This window comes from Mesoplodon mirus, assembly GCF_964341445.2.
Source record: "Mesoplodon mirus genome assembly, chromosome: 16".
Lineage (NCBI taxonomy): Eukaryota > Metazoa > Chordata > Mammalia > Artiodactyla > Ziphiidae > Mesoplodon > Mesoplodon mirus.
The window spans coordinates 130,459-148,997 of record NC_138992.1 but is presented as its reverse complement, the minus strand read 5'-3'; the positions used below and the strand labels follow the sequence as shown (position 1 = coordinate 148,997).

The window sequence follows — 18,539 nt, the reverse complement described above, 5'->3', positions numbered from 1 at the left end:
ATTTCCTCTTTGATTTCTTCAGTGATCACTTATTATTAAGTAGTGTATTGTTTAGCCTCCATGTGTTTGTATTTTTTACAGATCTTTTCCTGTAATTGATATCTAGTCTCATAGCATTGTGGTTGGAAAAGATACTTGATACGATTTCAATTTTCTTAAATTTACCAAGGCTTGATTTGTGACCCAAGATATGATCTATCCTGGAGAATGTTCCATGAGCACTTGAGAAAAATGTGTATTCTGTTGTTTTTGGATGGAATGTCTATAAATATCAATTAAGTCCATCTTGTTTAATGTATCATTTAAAGCTTGTGTTTCCTTATTTTTTTTCATTTTGGATGATCTGTCCATTGGTGAAAGTGGGGTGTTAAAGTCCCCTACTATGAATGTGTTGCTGTCGATTTCCCCTTTTATGGCTGTTAGTACTTGCCTTATGTATTGAGGTGCTCCTTTGTTGGGTGCATAAATGTTTACAATTGTTATATCTTCTTCTTGGATCGATCCCTTGATCATTATGTAGTGTCCTTCTTTGTCTCTTCTAATAGTCTTTATTTTAAAGTCTATTTTGTCTGATATGAGAATTGCTACTCCAGCTTTCTTTTGGTTTCCGTTTGCATGGAATATCTTTTGCCATCCCCTCACTTTCAGTCTGTATGTGTCTCTAGGTCTGAAGTGGGTCTCCTGTAGACAGCATATATATGGGTCTTGTTTTTGTATCCATTCAGCCAGTCTGTGTCTTTTGGTGGGAGCATTTAATCCATTTACATTTAAGGTAATTATCGATATGTATATTCCTATTCCCATTTTCTTAACTGTTTTGGGTTTGTTATTGTAGGTCTTTTCCTTCTCTTGTGTTTCCTGTCTAGAGAAGTTCCTTTAGCATTTGTTGTAAAGCTGGTTTGGTGGTGCTGAACTCTCTCAGCTTTTGCTTGTCTGTAAAGGTTTTAATTTCTCCATCAAATCTGAATGAGATCCTTGCTGGGTAGAGTAATCTTGGCTGTAGATTTTTCTCCTTCATCACTTTAAATATGTCCTGCCAGTCCCTTCTGGCTTGCAGAGTTTCTGCTGAAAGATCAGCTGTTAACCTTATGGGGATTCCCTTGTGTGTTATTTGTTGTTTTTCCCTTGCTGCTTTTAATATGTTTTCTTTGTATTTAATTTTTGACAGCTTGATTAATATGTGTCTTGGCGTATTTCTCCTTGGATTTATCCTGTATGGGACTCTCCGTGCTTCCTGGACTTGATTAACTATTTCCTTTCCCATATTAGGGAAATGTTCAACTATGATCTCTTCAAATATTTTCTTAGTTCTTTTCTCTTTCTCTTCTTCTTCTGGGACCCCTATAATTCGAATATTGGTGCATTTAATGTTGTCCCAGAGGTCTCTGAGACTGTCCTCAGTTCTTTTCATTCTTTTTTCTTTATTCTGCTCTGCAGCAGTTATTTCCACTATTTTATCTTCCAGGTCACTTATCCGTTCTTCTGCCTCAGTTATTCTGCTATTGATCCCTTCTAGAGTATTTTTAATTTCATTTATTGTGGTGTTCATCGTTGCTTGTTTCATCTTTAGTTCTTCTAGGTCCTTGTTAAATGTTTCTTGCATTTTCTCTATTCTATTTCCAAGATTTTGGATCATCTTTACTATCATTATTCTGAATTCTTTTTCAGGGAGACTGCCTATTTCCTCTTCATTTGTTAGGTCTGGTGGGTTTTCATCTTGCTCCTTCATCTGCTGTGTGTTTTTCTGTCTTCTCATTTTGCTTCTCTTACTGTGCTTGGGGGTCTCCTTTTTGCAGGCTGCAGGTTCGTAGTTCCCGTCGTTTTTGGTGTCTGTCCCCAGTGGCTAAAGTTGGTTCAGTGGGTTGTGTAGGCTTCCTGGTGGAGGGTGCCTGTGTTCTGGTGGATGAGGCTGGATCTTGTCTTTCTGGTGGGCAGGTCCACGTCTGGTGGTGTGTTTTGGGGTGTCTGTGGACTTATTATGATTTTAGGCAGCCTCTCTGCTAATGGGTGGGGTTGTGTTCCTGTCTTGCTAGTTGTTTGGCATAGGGAGTCCAGCACTGTAGCTTGCTGGTCATTGAGATAAGCTGGGTGTTGGTGTTGAGATGGAGATCTCTGGGAGATTTTCGCCGTTGGATATTACGTGGAGCTCGGAGGTCTCTTTTGGACCAGTGTCCTGAAGTTGGCTCTCCCACCTCAGAGGCACAGCACTGACTCTTGGCTGCAGCACCAAGAGCCTTTCATCCACATGGCTGTTAGTGCTGGACGGTCTCCTGCAGAGGCGGGCGGTGACTCTTTTTCACCATGGGGACAAGGACACTGGCAGCAGAAGTTCTGGGAAGTACTCCTGGGTATGTCTCTGACCCCCTTCTTGGGTTCAGTTAACTTGCTATAATGAATACCAGAACTCAGGAAAACTTGTTCACTCGCTAGATTACCAATTTATTACTAGTATATGAATAAAAGCCAGATACATAGCACCCCGCATGGGGAAAGGCATGGAACTCTCCTTCGGTCTCCATGTTCACCACCCGGAAGCTCTCTAAACCCCGTCCTTTTGTATTTTATGGAGTCTTCCTTACATAGACATTATTATTATTATTTTTTGTGGTACGCGGGCCTCTCACTGTTGTGGCCTCTCTCGTTGCAGAGCACAGGCTCCGGACGCGCAAGCCCAGCGGCCATGGCTCATGGGTCCAGCTGCTCCACGGCATGTGGGATCTTCCCAGGCTGAGGCACGAACCCGTGTCCCCTGCATCGGCAGGCAGACTCTTAATTAACCACTGTGCCACCAGGGAAGCCCTACATAGACATTATTGATTCAACTTTTAGCCCTTCTCCACTCCCCAGGGGTGGGGAGTTTTAACCCTCTAATCACATGCTTAGCTCTGCCAGCCAGCCTCCATCTTTGGTCGGAATTCGAAAGTCACCTTCCCTGAAGTGTTTTCAGGAGCTGAGGACAAGAGACCAAATAGCCTATCGCCATTGTTCCTCAGGGAATTCCATGGATGAAGACCAAATACATGTGAGAAATACATATTTTGATCATTTGAATGAAGCACACACGTATGTGTATATATATATATTTCTTATAAATCATGGTATTGTGTCCTGTGTTGCCCTTTCTCCCCCACATGTGTTCAGTACTTCAGCTGGTACGAGCTCTGTCTTCAAAATAAGCCTCAGATCTTCCGCGCTTTCTTTGTCTTTTCTGCTAAGCATTCTCATCCTGGCCGCATCTCTCACCCTGAGGGCTCTGTGGTCCTCCAGGTGCGAGTCCCCTCTGACAGCCACTCTTGCCTCCTGTCTGTTCACCAGCTAGAGTGTTCGTCCTCCATGTGCGTTGGGTTCTGTTCCTCTGACCCAGTGACTTGATTGTACCTAGGATACCATATGAAGGCTGGTGGATGAGGCCCCACACAGGGCCTGCACACATTTAGGCTCCTGACCCCCTGTCTGATGTGGCTCCCTCCCCACCACCCACATTCCTGCCTTGCTGGCTTCCTGTCTGCTCCTGAGGTAACCAACTTAATCCTGCTTAAAGGTCTTTAGTTCTGCTGCTCCCTTTGCCTGATTGCTCTTCCTTCAGATCTTAGCAGGACTGGCCTCTGGGAGAGTAAATGGCTTTGATGGAGAAGTCGCTCCACCCTGTCACTCCTCAGTTTGAGCTGGGGAGGGGCACACAGAGGTGAGCAGCTCTGAGGTGAAGCACGGCAGGTTCCATAGAGAGTCCACCTGCAGCAGGTCCTGGACTTTGGGAAACACGCGACAAGGAAACAGGACGCATTTGGAGACCAGAGATATGGGGGAACTGCCTGGCCTCTGGGTGGGCAGTCAGCTAGGCCGCCCTCTCTAGCCTTGGATCATCTTTCTACTTGGGATGCTCCTCCTTTGCCCTGTACCCAGTGGTGGTCTTGGCGGGGTTCCCTCTGTGACTTTTTTGTTGCGCAACTACAGCCAAGTCACGTCCCTTCCCCTGTCCTCTGTTCAGCCATCTGCACATGGGGTGGGTGGACGTAGTGGTGGGCGAGGTGAACTGGAGGGCCTCACCCACCTGCCGTGCTCTTCAGCATGTTCTGGTCTGTGCAGCAGGCCCTGGTGGGTGGGGGTCTCAGGCTGACACCAGCTCCACGGCTCAGTGGCTCACCTACAGATCCTCCAGGTGGCCTTTGCCCTCTGTGTGAGCTACACCCACGTGTGTGACACAAACCACTGGGCGATGTCCTCCTGGTCTGACCCCTGCAGGGGTGCTGGTGTCCAGCCACACTGTGAGCCCTCCGACCCCCCCCCCCCAGTTGCCCAGTGACCCCACTCAGGGACCCTATTTCTTTTCCTAGTCCCTGCTTTCCTGGGGCCCCTCTCATGCTCTTCTTCCTGCTCTGAGAAGACAGTCCTCCCCCCCAACTCTTCCCCCCGTGTCCGCTCCCTCTGCCCCGCCCCCAGGCCCTACTCTTCTCACTGCTCCCCACACTCAGTACCCGTGCACCCTTGGGCTTCCTGCACCCCGCTCTCTACCTAGTGTCCCACTCCTGCTCCTTCTGGAGACATCTGCCTCCTACCTTTAAGAAACCCATCGTCCGCCTGCCCCCCCCCCAACCAGGTTCCTTGTTCCTACCCGGGTCCCCATCCAGTCAGCTCTCTCGCCCCCTTCTAGATCAGCTATATCTTGGACTTCTTTAATCCTGCCTGGAGGAGGAGGCGCTGGGATGAAAACCCTGCCTGTCCCTGCACTGGCCCCGGGCAGTGCTGACCACAATTGTGCTGCCTGGTCTCTTCCTCCTGCCGCTTGGAGCCACCCAGGCAGGGCCCACCTGTGAGTCCAGTTGAGGTTCAGCCTGTGGGTCACTGTGTCTGTGGTCCTGGCAGGACCCTCGCCTGGGATGGTGGCAAGGACTCTGGACAGGCTGCAGGTGTCCTGAGCTGGTGGCAGCACCCTTGTGTGCACTGGGCCAGGGCTCCGGGGGTGCCTGGGGCAGCCTCGAGCATTGTAGGAGGGACCCTGTCCTCATAGCTCACTGAGTACCCCCTTTTTTTGCGGAGTTAGGGAAGGGGCCAAGAGGTCAGAATGGATGCATTTTGTAAAATGTAATGTACACGTTGGTTTTTAGTAAAATAGACCATTTGTTTTTCCTACAAAATGTTATCAGCACCTGCTCTGTCCCCTATGGCCTGTTCTGAGGACTGTGTTCCTTCCAGGAGAGGGAGGCCCTCCCCCTTACTTTGAGTCCTGTTGTCTCCTGAAAAATGGAGGTGTGTCCCCCACCCTCTGGATGCCTGGACAGGTTTGGCTCAGGGATACGCATTCTGCCCCTGAGATTTCAGAGCCCCAGCTATGTCCACCTGCAATTACACATACCTTGGTATCCTGGGGTCCCAGCCTAGTTTGTCTGCTTGCTGTGTCCCCATGGGACTCACCAAAAGCTGATCCCCACCTAAAGTCTTGCCCTTCCAGTCCTGGGCCCCAGCTGCCCACTCCCCCCGGTCATGTGGACTCCACACCTGGGGAGCTTCAGAAACAGGTGACACCCGGACACTCTCCTGTTGTCTTCCTTCGAAAGGGATGCTAGCTTCTCATAATTCACAATAATGAACGCTGGAAGAGTAGATCTAAAGCTGTAAACTAACCTCTAGAAATGCTGGGAAAAAAAGCGAGAAAACATGTTCAAGACTGGAGTGTGGGGAAGATTTGCAGAATTGTATAATTCATTCCACACGCTGGGAAGAATATATCTAAAATGGCATTCAAGCCTTTGAAACTGATAACTGAGGGACTGACATTCCTGAAGGAATTGCTGAACACACAGAGCTTACTTTCTTCAATAAGAGGGTAAGTAGTAAATCTAGCTTTAGTTAGGATAAGAGGCAGGACATTAGCTAGGGACAGTGTCAGGCTAGGGCTAGTGTCAGGAAATGAGCTAGGGATAGTGCCAAGACCTTAGTGACTGAGACACCAAGGCCTTATTTACTACCAGCGTCGGGGCCTCAAATAGTACCAGCAACAGGGCTAGAGGAAGGGACAGAATCAGAGCCTGAGTTGGCGAGAGTGACAAGCTTTGAGTCAGGGATTTCGTCGGGGCCTGAGTTAGGGACAGCGTCCCTAACTATAGAGAGACAGGTCTCACCGTTGCTTCTCCACCTGCATCTCTCAGAGGTGGAAAGTAGGAGCTTAGATTTATCTCTGGCACAGTCTGCTCAAAACTTTTTTGAAAGTATTAAGTCATTTGTGTCACATAAAGCCTTATTCTCAATGCTCATTAATGGAGGAATCATTGCAGTAGTTGTTCTAATTCTGATATTTTTACTTCCAGTCATCGTTAGAATAATTATTAAAAGCATCAAACAACTTTCCGTGGAGCTACATACCGCACTTTTAAAAAATAAAAAGGGGAGATGTCGGAAGCCATCCTGGAACCATTGCACCATGACAAAGTCATGAGCAACGGAAGGCGAAACTGCAAGGCAGCGCTGTGCCAGGAAGGTGGACTACAGCTCCATTGTTATGTTTTATGATAATTTACATACAAGGGCAATTTTGGGGGGATGTTGCTCCACGTGAAAGAAAAATTCCTCTAGGACTCCCCCTCCTGAAACTACTACAGAATGGGAAGTACCCACTAAAGCCCCGGGGAAATAGGTAAAGAATAGCCTGGAACTAAGGGGATGTTTTTATGAAAAACGCCCTCTAGTATGGAGTTATGGCCATGGGCCGGAGTTCCTGATGACGACATAGGAAATTTATGTTCTATTATAAAGGAAGATTAATTATAGAAAAACAAATGACTAGAGCAGAATTCGTTTCCAGGATAGGGAGACAACACTGTCTTAGTTGAAGAAAACAATGAGAGAGCATGCAGGTACATTGTAAATATTTTCATGGAACCATTGTAAAAGGTTGCTCATGCAAGAAGAAAAATAAGAACAAGTAGCTTTAACTTTTACAATTGATATAATCATACAACTGCTTAACTTGGTTACTAAGAAACAACCTGTGATTAATGGGAACTTGGGGAAATATTTTCATAGGACATCTAGAAACTAGGGGATATTTGTTTTAAAAAATCTTTATAGAATATTTTGAGGTTTGATTGTGCTAAGATTGTTTGGCCACGTACCTGGTAATGTAATCAACTACAATATATAAACCTGTGATTGTAACAAAAAAAGAATGAAAAAGAAGAATCAAGAATAAAGACATGAGAGAAAGAAACATGCAATGCTGAAGTAATAGAATTATTTCCTTCGCTGACGCTATCCATCCCTCGGGTATCCCTGGACTCGCTGGAGCTGGACTCCGGCAGGACCAAATGTGTTCTGTGGAGCTGGATGATTCATACAGACAGAGGGCAGGTGTGACTCCTGGGCTCCCACCTCCCAGGGACGCAAATGAAGTCTGTGTGCCTTTTGAGGCACACAGGCAATCAGGGCCAGCCTCTGATATGAGGCCCCGATGCCCAAAGCAAGAGTCGAGTTTACCACCAACAGCAAAGTTGCTATTTTAGCAAATGGAAGAGCTTCCTGCCATCAGGGGAGGACAGCAAGAGCCCTGGATGGGTGACCACAGCCCCTGACCTTAACTGAACCTCTTCCTTTCTGGTAAAATGGACATTGAGTGGGTGTCGCCTGGAGTTTCTGGAAGTCCTGGATGCAGCGAGAGAGACTCTTCCTGTGAATGGGGCCACCCAAAGGCATTTAGCAGGATAAAGGATTGGAGGGAGACCAGATCACACTGCAAGAGAGTGAGCCACCAAAACTGCCAGGTCCAAATCCACCCTTAAACCTGTCTCTTGCAGTTACTAGTTCATTTATATCATTAAAAAATAATGATTTATTTTACTTTAGTGTGTCCAGTCCATTGGAATCACAAAAGTCATAGCTGATAACATCAGAACCAATAATCCCTGAGACTCCCTTGGGTGCCCTACTGGATGGGGCATGGCTGGGCGAGACGACGACACTGAGTGCAGTCCGAACTTAGGGGAACCGCCAGATTGCTGTGTCTCCATTCCTTCCCTGTCCCAGGAGAGTGAAATCCCGGAACAATGAAAGGAGAAGCAAAATGGGGAAGAAGTCTTTTGGTGGCTAACTGTTCTGTTTGTATTTTCCTTTGTTACGTTCCATTTTGTTAATGAGTGTTTTTACTAGGAAGTTACCCATTTCGTCTAGATTTCTAGTGTGATGCAATAGGTGTCTCATTCTAGTTTTCAACCGAATTGTCACAATTAATGATAAAACGTCAATACCTTATTATTAACTGACATCCATATTTCACTTGGGTTTCCTTCATTCTAACTTTTTCTCTTCCAGGATGCCATCCAGGGTATCATGTGACATTTAGTCATCATGTCTGTTTAGGCCCCTCTGGGCTTTCTCAGTTTCTGAGACTCTCCTTGTTTCTATGACCTTGACATTGGTGAGGAGTACTGGTCAGGTATTTTGTTGACTGTCCCACATTGGAATTTACTTGGTGTTTTTCTCAGGATTAGGCTTGAATTATGGGTGTTGAGTAAGCAGATCACAGAGGTAAAGTGCTTTCTCATCACTTTATATCAAGGGAACAGGCTCTCAGGGCAACTTATCACTGTTAATATTAACTTTGGTCACCTGACTGAGGTAGTTTGTCAGATTTCCCCACAATGAAGTTAAGTTTTTCCCATTTCCATACTGTGTGTCTTCTTTAGGAGGAAGCTACTTTGGGAACCAGCACTTATGGAGACAGGAGTTATCTCCACCTCCACACTCCATGGATGGCTGAGTGTCCACATCAATTATCTGGACTTCCACATAGGAGATTTCTATTCAACCCTATTCATTAAAACAAACAAACAAACAAACAAAACCCTGTGCAGTTACTTATTTTTACCAGCATGGACACCTGTGGATAGTATTTTTTGTTTTGCTTTGTTTTTTTAACGTTTTGTTATAATCCAGCAGTCCAGATTTTGTTGCTAAATTCATTCCTACTTTGGCTATTGAGAGCTCTTTCCATTGGTTCCTGTTTTCCTTTGACATCATTCCATCCTGTGGATTTTTTTTTCTTGGTACTTCCTTATTTTCTGATATAAGATTCAAGATTGTCCTGGCTCATATATTTACTGTGTCAGTCCTAGTGTCAGCCTTTATTTCAAAGAGCTCTGGTTCCTTTTACTAGAGAATGTTATTAAAAAGTTACATATAGGGCTTCCCTGGTGGCGGGGTGGTTGAGAGTCTGCCTGCCGATGCAGGGGACACGGGTTCGTGCCCCGGTCCGGGAAGATCCCACATGCCGCAGAGCGGCTGGGCCTGTGAGCCATGACCGCTGAGCCTGCGCGTCCGGAGCCTGTGCTCCGCAACGGGAGAGGCCACAACAGTGAGAGGCCCACGTACCGCAAAAAAATAAAAATAAAAAATCAATCAATATAACAATATATCAAGGAGGAAAATCTATATGATTATCTCAATAGATGCAGAAAAAGCTTTGACAAAATCCAACATCCATTTATGATACATACATTCTATATAAACTAGAAATTAAAGCAAACTTTCTCAATCTGATCAAGGATATCTATGATAAACCTACAGCTAATGACATGCTTAACAAAGAAAGCCTGGCTCCTTTCCCCCTAAGATCAGTAACAAGGCAAGGATGTCTCCTGTCGCCATTTTTGTTCAATATCATACTTGAGGTTCTAGCCATTGTAACAAGTCAAGGAAAAGAAATAAGAGGTGTACCAATTGGAAATAAATAAATAAAATTGTCTCTATTCATGATTGACATAATTATGCAGAGAATCTTAAAGAATCAAATAAAAAGTTAATAAAACCAAAGCATCTACAAACCTAGGAATACCAAGGATTGCTGGGAACCACCAGAAGCTAGGAAGAGACAAGAAGCATTCTTCATTAGAGCCTTTCAAGGGATCACAGCCTTGTCGATACCTTGATTTTGAGCTTCTGACCTCCAGAACTGAGACAATATATTTCTGTTGTTTAAAGCTGTAAGAAGAAGTTACTAAAACTAATACCTGAGTGTAGCAGGGTCAGTATTTGAAAAGCAAATGTATTTCTATAGATTAGCAATTAACAACTGAAACTGAAGAAGTTCCATTAAAATTGCACCCAAAACATCAAATAACTGGCTAACTCTAAAAATATATATGCTAGAGTGTATGCTGCAAATTTCAGAATATTGACCAAAGGAATCTGATTTAATAAATAAACCAAGCACTATATCACGTTCATGCATTGAAAGACTCAATATTGTTAGTTCTCCTCATATTGATCAAGAGACTCAGTGTTATGCCAATCAAAATCCCAACAGGCTTTCTGGGTTGAGATTTATAAACTGATTCTAAAATATACGTAGAAAAGCACACAAATTTGAGTAACAAAAACAATTTTGCAAAAAGAATAAAGTATTTTAGCCATTTAAAGAATGACAATATTAAGTACTGATGAGAATGCAGAAAACTCGAATTCTTGTGTTCCTAGTGTGGATACAGTGGTACCACCGCTTTGGAAAACAGTTTCACCGTTCTTTATCGTGTGGCTCAGGCATCCCACTCCTAAGGGAGATGACATGAAAGTAGACACGCACACAAAAACCTATACGCTAAAGTTTGTGGCTTTATTCATAATCGCGCCAAACTGTAAACAACTCAACCATCAGCCAAATGGTGACGGATAATCAAACTGTGGTGTGTCTGTGCGATGAGACGGTTCTCACTCAGCAACAGAGAAACAGGCTGCCGATGTGCTTGGCGTGGGTGGGGCTCAGATGCATCGTGCTGGGTGAAAAGTCAGACTCGACAGCATGTTGTATGAAGCCACTTGTATGACATTCTGAGAAGTTGAAACAGTTGAGACAGAAAACACATCGTTGATGCCAGGGCCCTGGGAGAGGGCGAAGGGGTGGACCACAAAGGGTACAGAGGGAGCTTGACAGGGGTGCCGAGCTCCTGCCTGGATTGTGATGGTGGATCCACGGTCATATGCATTTACCAAAGTTCACAGAGTGGGGGAACTAACAAGGTGAATGTTTATGTACGTAAATCACACTTTAATAAACACGATGTTTAAAGAAAGATGGATCAGAGTGCTTTATCCCTCTGCTTGGACCCTCTGCTGCTTCCTGTCTCAGCGGTCCCCACCTGCACGTCCTCTCCCTCTGCTCCAGCCTCGCCCTCCTGGCTCCCTGGCCCCCTTCAGGGTCCCGTGAGCCCTTTCCTGACTGTTCTGTCCAAGCTGCAGCCCTCCTGATAGTTCCTGCCCCTCCCCTCTTGGTTTTTCCTGTATCCAACATACTGGATTTTTAACTTACTGCTACTTTATTGTAGATTAAAATCATGTAACTCCACAAGGGCAGTTTCTTTTTTTCTTTTCTCTCTCTCTCTTTTTTTTTTTTTTTGTGGTACGCGGGCCTCTCACTGCTGTGACCTCTCCCGTTGCGGAGCACAGGCTCTGGACGCGCAGGCTCAGCGGCCATGGCTCACGGGCCCAGCCGCTCTACGGCATGTGGGATCTTCCCGGACCGGGGCACGAACCCGTGTCCCCTGCATCGGCAGGCGGACTCGTTCAACAACTGCGCCACCAGGGAAGCCCCAGGGTAATTTCTTTTGATTTTGTTCCCTCACCTAGAACAACACCTGGTGTTCGGTGGGCGCTCAGTAACTTTTATGGAATGATTGGTGAATGGCTGGAACACCGCGGTGTCCCTTCCCAATCCCATCTACACCCACGCCTACACGCCTTCACACCCTCGCCACTGGGCGGCTCAGCTCCCACACCTCTTTAGACAGGTTCTGCCAGGGAGCTCTCTGACCAGCCTCCAAGGCAGTGTTTCTCCCCCCTGCACCTTTCCTCCAGCATGGGGTCTCTCCCCGCCCACCCCAGCTCTGCCTGTTTCCCCAAGTGGGCTGTGGGATGGCTCCTAACATCTCTCCTCCCTTCCCACCCTTATCCTGCCCCAGCTGGCACAAAGCAGCATCAGTGTGACGCAGAGCTGAGGAAGGAGATTTCCTCTGTGTGGGCCAATCTGCCCCAGAAGACCCTGGATTTACTGGTGCCACCCCATCAACGTGAGTGGGGTGAGAAACTCCCCCTGCCCACCCCTCTTCTGTCGCACCCAGAGGCAGAGCAGGGAGTCCTGGGTGAGGGCAATTGTTGAGTCATCTTGGAGAGGAGGGCTCACGTCCTTGGTAGCCCAGAGCACTCGTCTCCAAGGTGGGTGCCAGGGGCTGTGGGAGGAGATGCCTGGGCCGTATTCCGTTGGGCAGAGTCACCCACACTCCTAGTGTGGGCAATTCCCTTCAGAAAATCCAGAGAAAAGGTAGGGGGACGCCTACAGTTGGAGCTGGTAGAAGGATGAGGTGTCTGGGGTTAAACTGAGCTGTGCTGTGTTGGGTGGAGCCCAGCGGGGCCTGGGGAAGAGTCAGTGCAGCTCCAGGTGGTCCCACGGTCCTGCCCACGGGTCCAGGAGTCCTCGTGGTGGGCGCTGGCTCCTCACCGCAGCCCACCCCACATGTCCCCTTTCTCTTGTATTCCCTCCCTTGCCTGCCGTGCTCTCCAGCCAATGAGATGACAGTGGGGAAAGTGTATGCAGCTCTGATGATATTCGACTTCTACAAACAGAACAAAACCACCAGAGACCAGATTCACCAAGCTCCCGGAGGCCTGTCCCAGGTACCAGGTTCCAGGAAGTAACCCCAAGCCTCTGCCACCTTCCACTGTTTGGCAGCAGAGGGGACCTGGCCCCTTCTTGAAGAAAGTGCAGCAGGAAAAAAAGGAAAATGAGAGGTTCTTGTGGCCGCCTCTCTGGCCCACAGAGTCAGAAACCCCATATAGCCTGTGCTTCCGTTAGTGGGAGGTGCACACAGGCGGGGCCCAAAGAGGTTCAAACCAACTGCCCAGGGTCATGATGTGTCCCACTCATGCCTCTGGCTGGGATAGTTTGGAGGACTTTCTTCCAGAGGTCATCCTTCAAAGATGACGACTTCACCACACAGCCAAAACCTTTGGTGACCGTGTGTAGACTCTCATCTATAAAGTTGTCTTGTGTCCAGCACTCAGGACATTCACCCCCAGGGTGCGAAGTGTCTGGTGCCCACACCCCAGCCCTGAAATCTGCTCCGAATTCTGCTCAACCTGGGACTCTGGCAGCCTCTACCAGTCCATCCAAGTTGATGATGAGATGAAATCTTTTTGCCATTTGTAATCAGATCCAGTCCCCAAATTGTGTAGGAAGGGAAACTGAGGCTCCAAGAAATGAAATGACTGTCCTGAAGTCACTTACAGGCCAGACTGGGAATGGGCTTCTGATGGGCGAGGGGCAGGCCCAGGGATCCCCATCCTGCCCTGGGGGGTCTGGACAGGTGGCCGAGCACCTCGGTGCCTGGGGTCCATGGGGCGTCCCCATCCTCAGAGACCCTCCTCCTGGCGCACCTTCTGCAGATCGGCCCCGTGTCCCTGTTCCACCCTCTGAAGGCCACGCTGAAGCAGACACAGCAGGCCGTGCTCTGCGGAGCCCGGGTTTTCCTTTGGCAGAAGAGCTCGGCCTCCCTCAGCAATGGCGGGGCAGTGTGAATATCACTGGGCAGGGTGTGGGGCCTTGGCGGGAGGAGGGCAGGGGTCCCCCCGGGGCTCCCCTGGGCAGTGCCCCAGGACAGGGAGCACTTGGGTCTCACCGCCACCCAGCCACACCCACCTCCACCCAGATGCTTCGCGGTGGGTCCAGCTGGTCCAGTCTGCTGCCGGAGCCAGTTCTGTGGTGCATCTGAGGCTAATTCCTGTAACAGTAGACAGGTGCTCTGACGGCACCGGGGCCACCTGCTTCAGACAGTCTGTTATTCCAGCCCACGCCTCCCACTGTGGGAGCCTGTTCCTCTCTCAGGTGAGGGCTCCCCTCTGCTTCCTCGTTGGTCTTCGGTGCCTGCAGACCATTAATAAGGTATCTGTTTCCACCTCAGCTTCTCACCGCTTTTTGTTAATGGCCTGTTAGTGTTCTCATCTTCCTTTAAGACACTTTCCCTCTCAGATCTCCATTTTGATATGGATGTCTGTTTTGTAGACAAATTGGCAAGGTCTTTCCCTATCACGTAACTCTTGGTAATGACCCCAAAACCAAGTGATCCAGAATAGCCATCCCTGTGGCACTCTGAGGGGTGCCAGGCTGGGCCGCACCAGAGGGCAGGACTCTCTCAGCCACCGTCCCCAGTCAGAGGGGGGTGTCCCACATCTGCTAACATCCCGTTGGCCAAAGCCACTCATTGGTTGAGCCCAAAGCAGGAACGTGCGCTCTGTTTCACCGGCAGGGGCTGAGGGTGGGCCTCACAGCCACTTGCCGTCCTGGAGAACCACGAGGCCAGGCAGCAAGCATGGCTAGGGCTCCCGGTTTCTTCCTCTCCTGTGCATGTTTTGGACACACTTTTTGAAGGCTGATTTTGGGTCATGGACTGTGGATCAGGTAGCTTTTGCTGAGTAACAAACTGCCATACTTAGGGAGCCGGCCCTAAGTGCTTTGGCAGTGCTTTGGGCCTGGGCCCGGGCCAGCTCCTGTGGGGCCGACAGCATATTCTCACCTCCTGTGTCTGGGCTCATCGGTGTGGGGAGGCTGGAGAACAGCCCGAGGGGAACAGTTAGGGTGCAGGCGTTCAGGCCTCTCCTTGTGCCCCATTGGCCAAAGCAAGTCACCTCCCTAGCCCAAGCTCATGGGACAGGGGTTGACACTGCGGTGGCACAAGTCCAGAAGTGGAGAGGCCACAGGACACTGGGAGAACCTAAGCACAACTGGTAACGCTCGCGTGTGAAAACCGCACTCTTGAGTGCGTGCAGGCCCTGAGGGCAGCCTCCCGGCCCCCGGGAGCCCCCGTGCTCCCACACTCTCCTTTCTCCATGCTGATTACGATCCCTTTTGTGCATTTAAAGTTAAACAGTGGATTCTGAGTGTCCATGTGTGTGTCGGAGGGGATGGGGTGGAGAGGTGTCTTTGTGGATTGATCTGAGCCGGGCTTTCAGTTCAGGAAAATGAACTTCGCTTATTTCCAGGGTTATAATTTCTACACAAATCAGTTACCACCCCTTTTTGTTGCATGTGAGAGAGGGCCCAATCTACCGGGGCCAGGCAGTGGGGGCATTTACTGAGCCTTCTGATGGCTGGTGTAAGTGCCCACCCGGCCTCGGCATGGTGTGACCTCAGAGGTGACCAGGCCTTGGGGCCAGCGTCCGTCCTCCTGGCCGTGCTTCCTCTCAGGATCAGCCTTTCCTGAGGCTAGAGCAGCTCCAGACAGCACAGTGCAGGGGAGATGCTTGCAATTTGAGAAGATGAAGGATGTTCTCAGAAACCCCAGTGATGGTGGGTCTGGTCATCAGTGTGGCCAGTGCAGGCTGTCAGGCTCCACCTCTGAGCTCAGAGTGTGATTGTTGCTGCTCAGCCTGGGTGACGGAGAATGTACGTGATGCCTCATTGCACACGAGAACGAGCAGAAACCCAGGCAAATGCTGGGCTGTTTTGGTGCCACTTGGGAGACACAATAAGAAAGACAGACACTGACAAGGAGAGGGCAGGCGGTTAGGTTGCGTGTCGTGGGGAAGGCCTCCAAAAGTGGTCTCACCAAAGGTGACACTTGTGCCTAGACCTCCGGGCAGGAAGGCCTCCATGGCTGGGGTCAGGGGAGTCGTGAGTAGCCGTAGGCCATCAGGGCCGACGGAGCAGCCGCACAGGCTGGATGCCTCACCCGTGTGCATGTGTGTGGCCTTGTCCCACCGCACATGTAAGCCCCTGTCTAGGCCAGATGTCCCCAGACTAGGGTCCCCTCTCTGCCCATCAACTCTGAGCGGGCACGACCATTGCTGTACCTCCACTGGAGAGTGGCCACACTCAAGAGGCCTCCTTCCTCTGGGCTCCTTCTAGCCCAGAACAGGGTCGGGGTGGAGGTTTCTGGCAGGTGGGAGCCACGTTCTGTGGCCCATGGACCTCCAGGCCCACAGGACAATCCTCTCTCCTCCACAGACATACCCAAGAGGGTGGCATCTAGGAGTCGGTCTCCTGGGGCACTCGGAGGACCCAGGAGGTGCCCTGCGAGGTGACGATGCCCCTGGAGCATGGCCACTCCACGGAGACCCCAGTGGTGCAGACAGGAGAACCGATGAGGGCTCCCAGGGCTGGGGGGCCGAGTTGGGGGTGGGGTGAGAGTGGGAGGGTGAGGGTGAGAACAGGATGGGGGGGAGGCTGGCATGGGGGAGAAGGTGAGAGTGGGATGGGGGTGGGTGTGACTGGGGGGCTGCTGCCCCCCCAGGCTGTGGATGTCCAGATGCACCGCATGGCCCTGAGAGGCCCTGACGGGGAGCCCCAACCCGGGCTGGAGAGCCAGGGCCGAGCGGCCTGGCAACCGCCTGGCAGCGGAGACTCAGGTGGGTGGTCTGGGAGGGTTGGGGTCATGGGAGGGGGGTGGGGGTGAGGAGAGTTGGCATGGAGGAGCTTGTGTCCCACACGCGGGCTTTGCTGGGGTGGAGCCTCCCCGAATGCACTGTAGCCTGGACACCACCGGCCCTGTTTGGAGCCCTCAGAACACGATGCTGGCCTCGAGAGGTGTGGCCAGGCCAGCAAGAGTCCGCACTGCCCCGTGTCACTGGCCCAGCCCTTCCCTGTCTCTGGGACACGCCTCTCCTGCTCCAGCTCTTCACTCCCCCAGAAATCACACACACGGCCTCCTCAAGCCACCCTTTTCCCTCATGTCCTCTCGGAGGCCCTGGGGGTGACCCTGCTCTCTCTCTGGACACTGGAGGTTCTTTCTCTGGGACTCGCTTGACCACCTGGCAGGAAGCCCCTGGCCAGGGGGCTGCAGCGCTGTTTCCCGGGCTGAGCCCTTGGGTTGAGCATTCCTCTTCCAACCCCTCACTCCCCCGTCTCTGCCCACTGCGCCTGGTGCCCTCCTGGCCTGGCCACCTCCCTTCGGTGCCATGCTGGCACCTCTTCTCCCTCCTTCATGCTTGAGCCCGAGCAGTGGCTCTGGGTGAGCCCATTTCCGTGGGTTGTGCTTTCAGCCCTGGGGGAGCAGCCTCACGGTGCTGGATGGACGGAATGGCACAGTGGTCTCGGATGGCACAGTGGTCTCACTGTGGCCGCCGAAGCAGCTCTGGGCCCCACTGGGGATCCTTCCAGCCAGGCCAATGGCCTCCCTCTTCCTGGCACCCTCCCTGTCCTGTAGGGACGCTGAGGCCAAGAGGCCTCCTGGGCCCCGCCCGGCCTGGGAGAGACAGGCACACAAACAGCATTTTGTGCAAAGAGTGCTTCTGAAGAAGCGGTGGGTCTCGGGTGGGCAAGAGCAGTCCAGGGAGAGGGAGGGGCTTGGTGGTCCCTGAGCCCCAGCCCCTCAGTGGGCCTCCCCAGGGACCCTGCCAGACCGCAGGCCAGGCCCTCCGTGGCGCCATGCTCCCCCCTCCCCACCAGCCCCCTGGGGCACAGCCTCCCTTGTCTGGGGAGATGCCCTAACTTCAGGGATAGAGTCCCAGGCCCATTCCTCCCGATGGGACGTGTCCTGTGGCCCGCCCAGCCCCCGTGTCATGGCGGCTTCCCCGCCGCTCTGGGCCTCCCCGGACCCCACTCTCAGGCCGTGCGCCCGCCCGTGTCCCCGCCCGCAGCCGGCCCCAGACGCCAGCCCCATGAAGCGCTCCGTCTCCACTCTGGCTCCCCAGCGCCCCCCCCATGGCTCGTCTCTGCAACGCCGCCCTGGACCGCGCTCCAGCCAGCCAGGCCGCCCCCCACCATCACCACCGCTGCCATCGCCGCAGGGACAGGAAGCCGAGGTCCCTGGAGAAGGGGCCCAGCCTGTCCGCAGACACAGGTGGCGGAGCGTGCGAGGGGTCTCTCGAGGGGCGGGGGCTCGAGCTGGGGGTTCAAGAGCACATGGGAGCACCTCACAACCGCACAGCCAGCCCTGAGCCTGAGACCAGGCAGGAGCAGCCCCCAGCTCTGCCCTGGGACCCTCTGCTGGGGGGGCCAGTGCCCTGGGGGGCCAGGCCGGCGTGGGGTCTGTCTCGCCGCCGGCTTGGCTGTGCTGACTTCTCCTCTCCCCCCGCCAGCACCCAACAGCGCCGCGGGGCCAGGGCCGCCCCCGGGGGACGGGCCAGCAGGCTGCCGGCGGGAGCGCAGGCAGGAGCGGGGCCGGTCCCAGGAGCGAAGGCAGCCCTCCTCCTCCTCCTCCGAGAAGCAGCGCTTCTACTCCTGCGACCGCTTTGGGGGCCGTGAGCCGCCACAGCCCCAGCCCCCCCTCAGCAGTCACCCCGCGTCGCCAACCGCTGGGCAGGAGCCAGGACCCCCGAGACAGGTACGTGGGCCTGAGGACCCCGCCTCGCCCGCGCTCCCTGGGGTCCGGGAGGGAGCTCCTTCCCGTCCTGGTTCCTAGGCCCCAGCCTGCGCTCCTCGCTTCCCGGGCCCGTCCGTCCCGCCGGGCGGAGCCCTGGCCCTCCCGCTGTCCAGTCCCTTCTTTGCTTTCCTTCTGACAGAGGTGGGCTGGGCTGTGGTCTCCTGGTCCCTGGCCCTGTGCCTATCCCTTGCTGTCACCACCATC

General features: G+C 51.7%; 1 protein-coding gene across 4 annotated transcripts in view; it reads left to right on the top strand.

Annotated features, from left to right (window-relative positions):
* LOC309791919 (UPF0488 protein C8orf33 homolog) overlaps positions 1-18,539 on the top strand; it is a 107,475-nt gene that overhangs the window by 6,427 nt on the left and 82,509 nt on the right. For 2 of the 4 annotated variants that reach the window (XM_082601117.1, XM_082601116.1), the window contains one exon: positions 2,648-3,097. The exons of 1 other annotated variant lie outside the window; for it this stretch is intronic. In XM_082601117.1, coding sequence (XP_082457243.1) covers positions 2,648-2,817 — 170 coding nt within the window. In that variant the 3' untranslated portion in view covers positions 2,818-3,097. Of the gene's footprint in view, positions 1-2,197; positions 2,349-2,647; positions 3,098-18,539 lie in introns of those variants that run through there. One more of the 4 variants, XM_082601114.1, reaches the window with a different exon arrangement.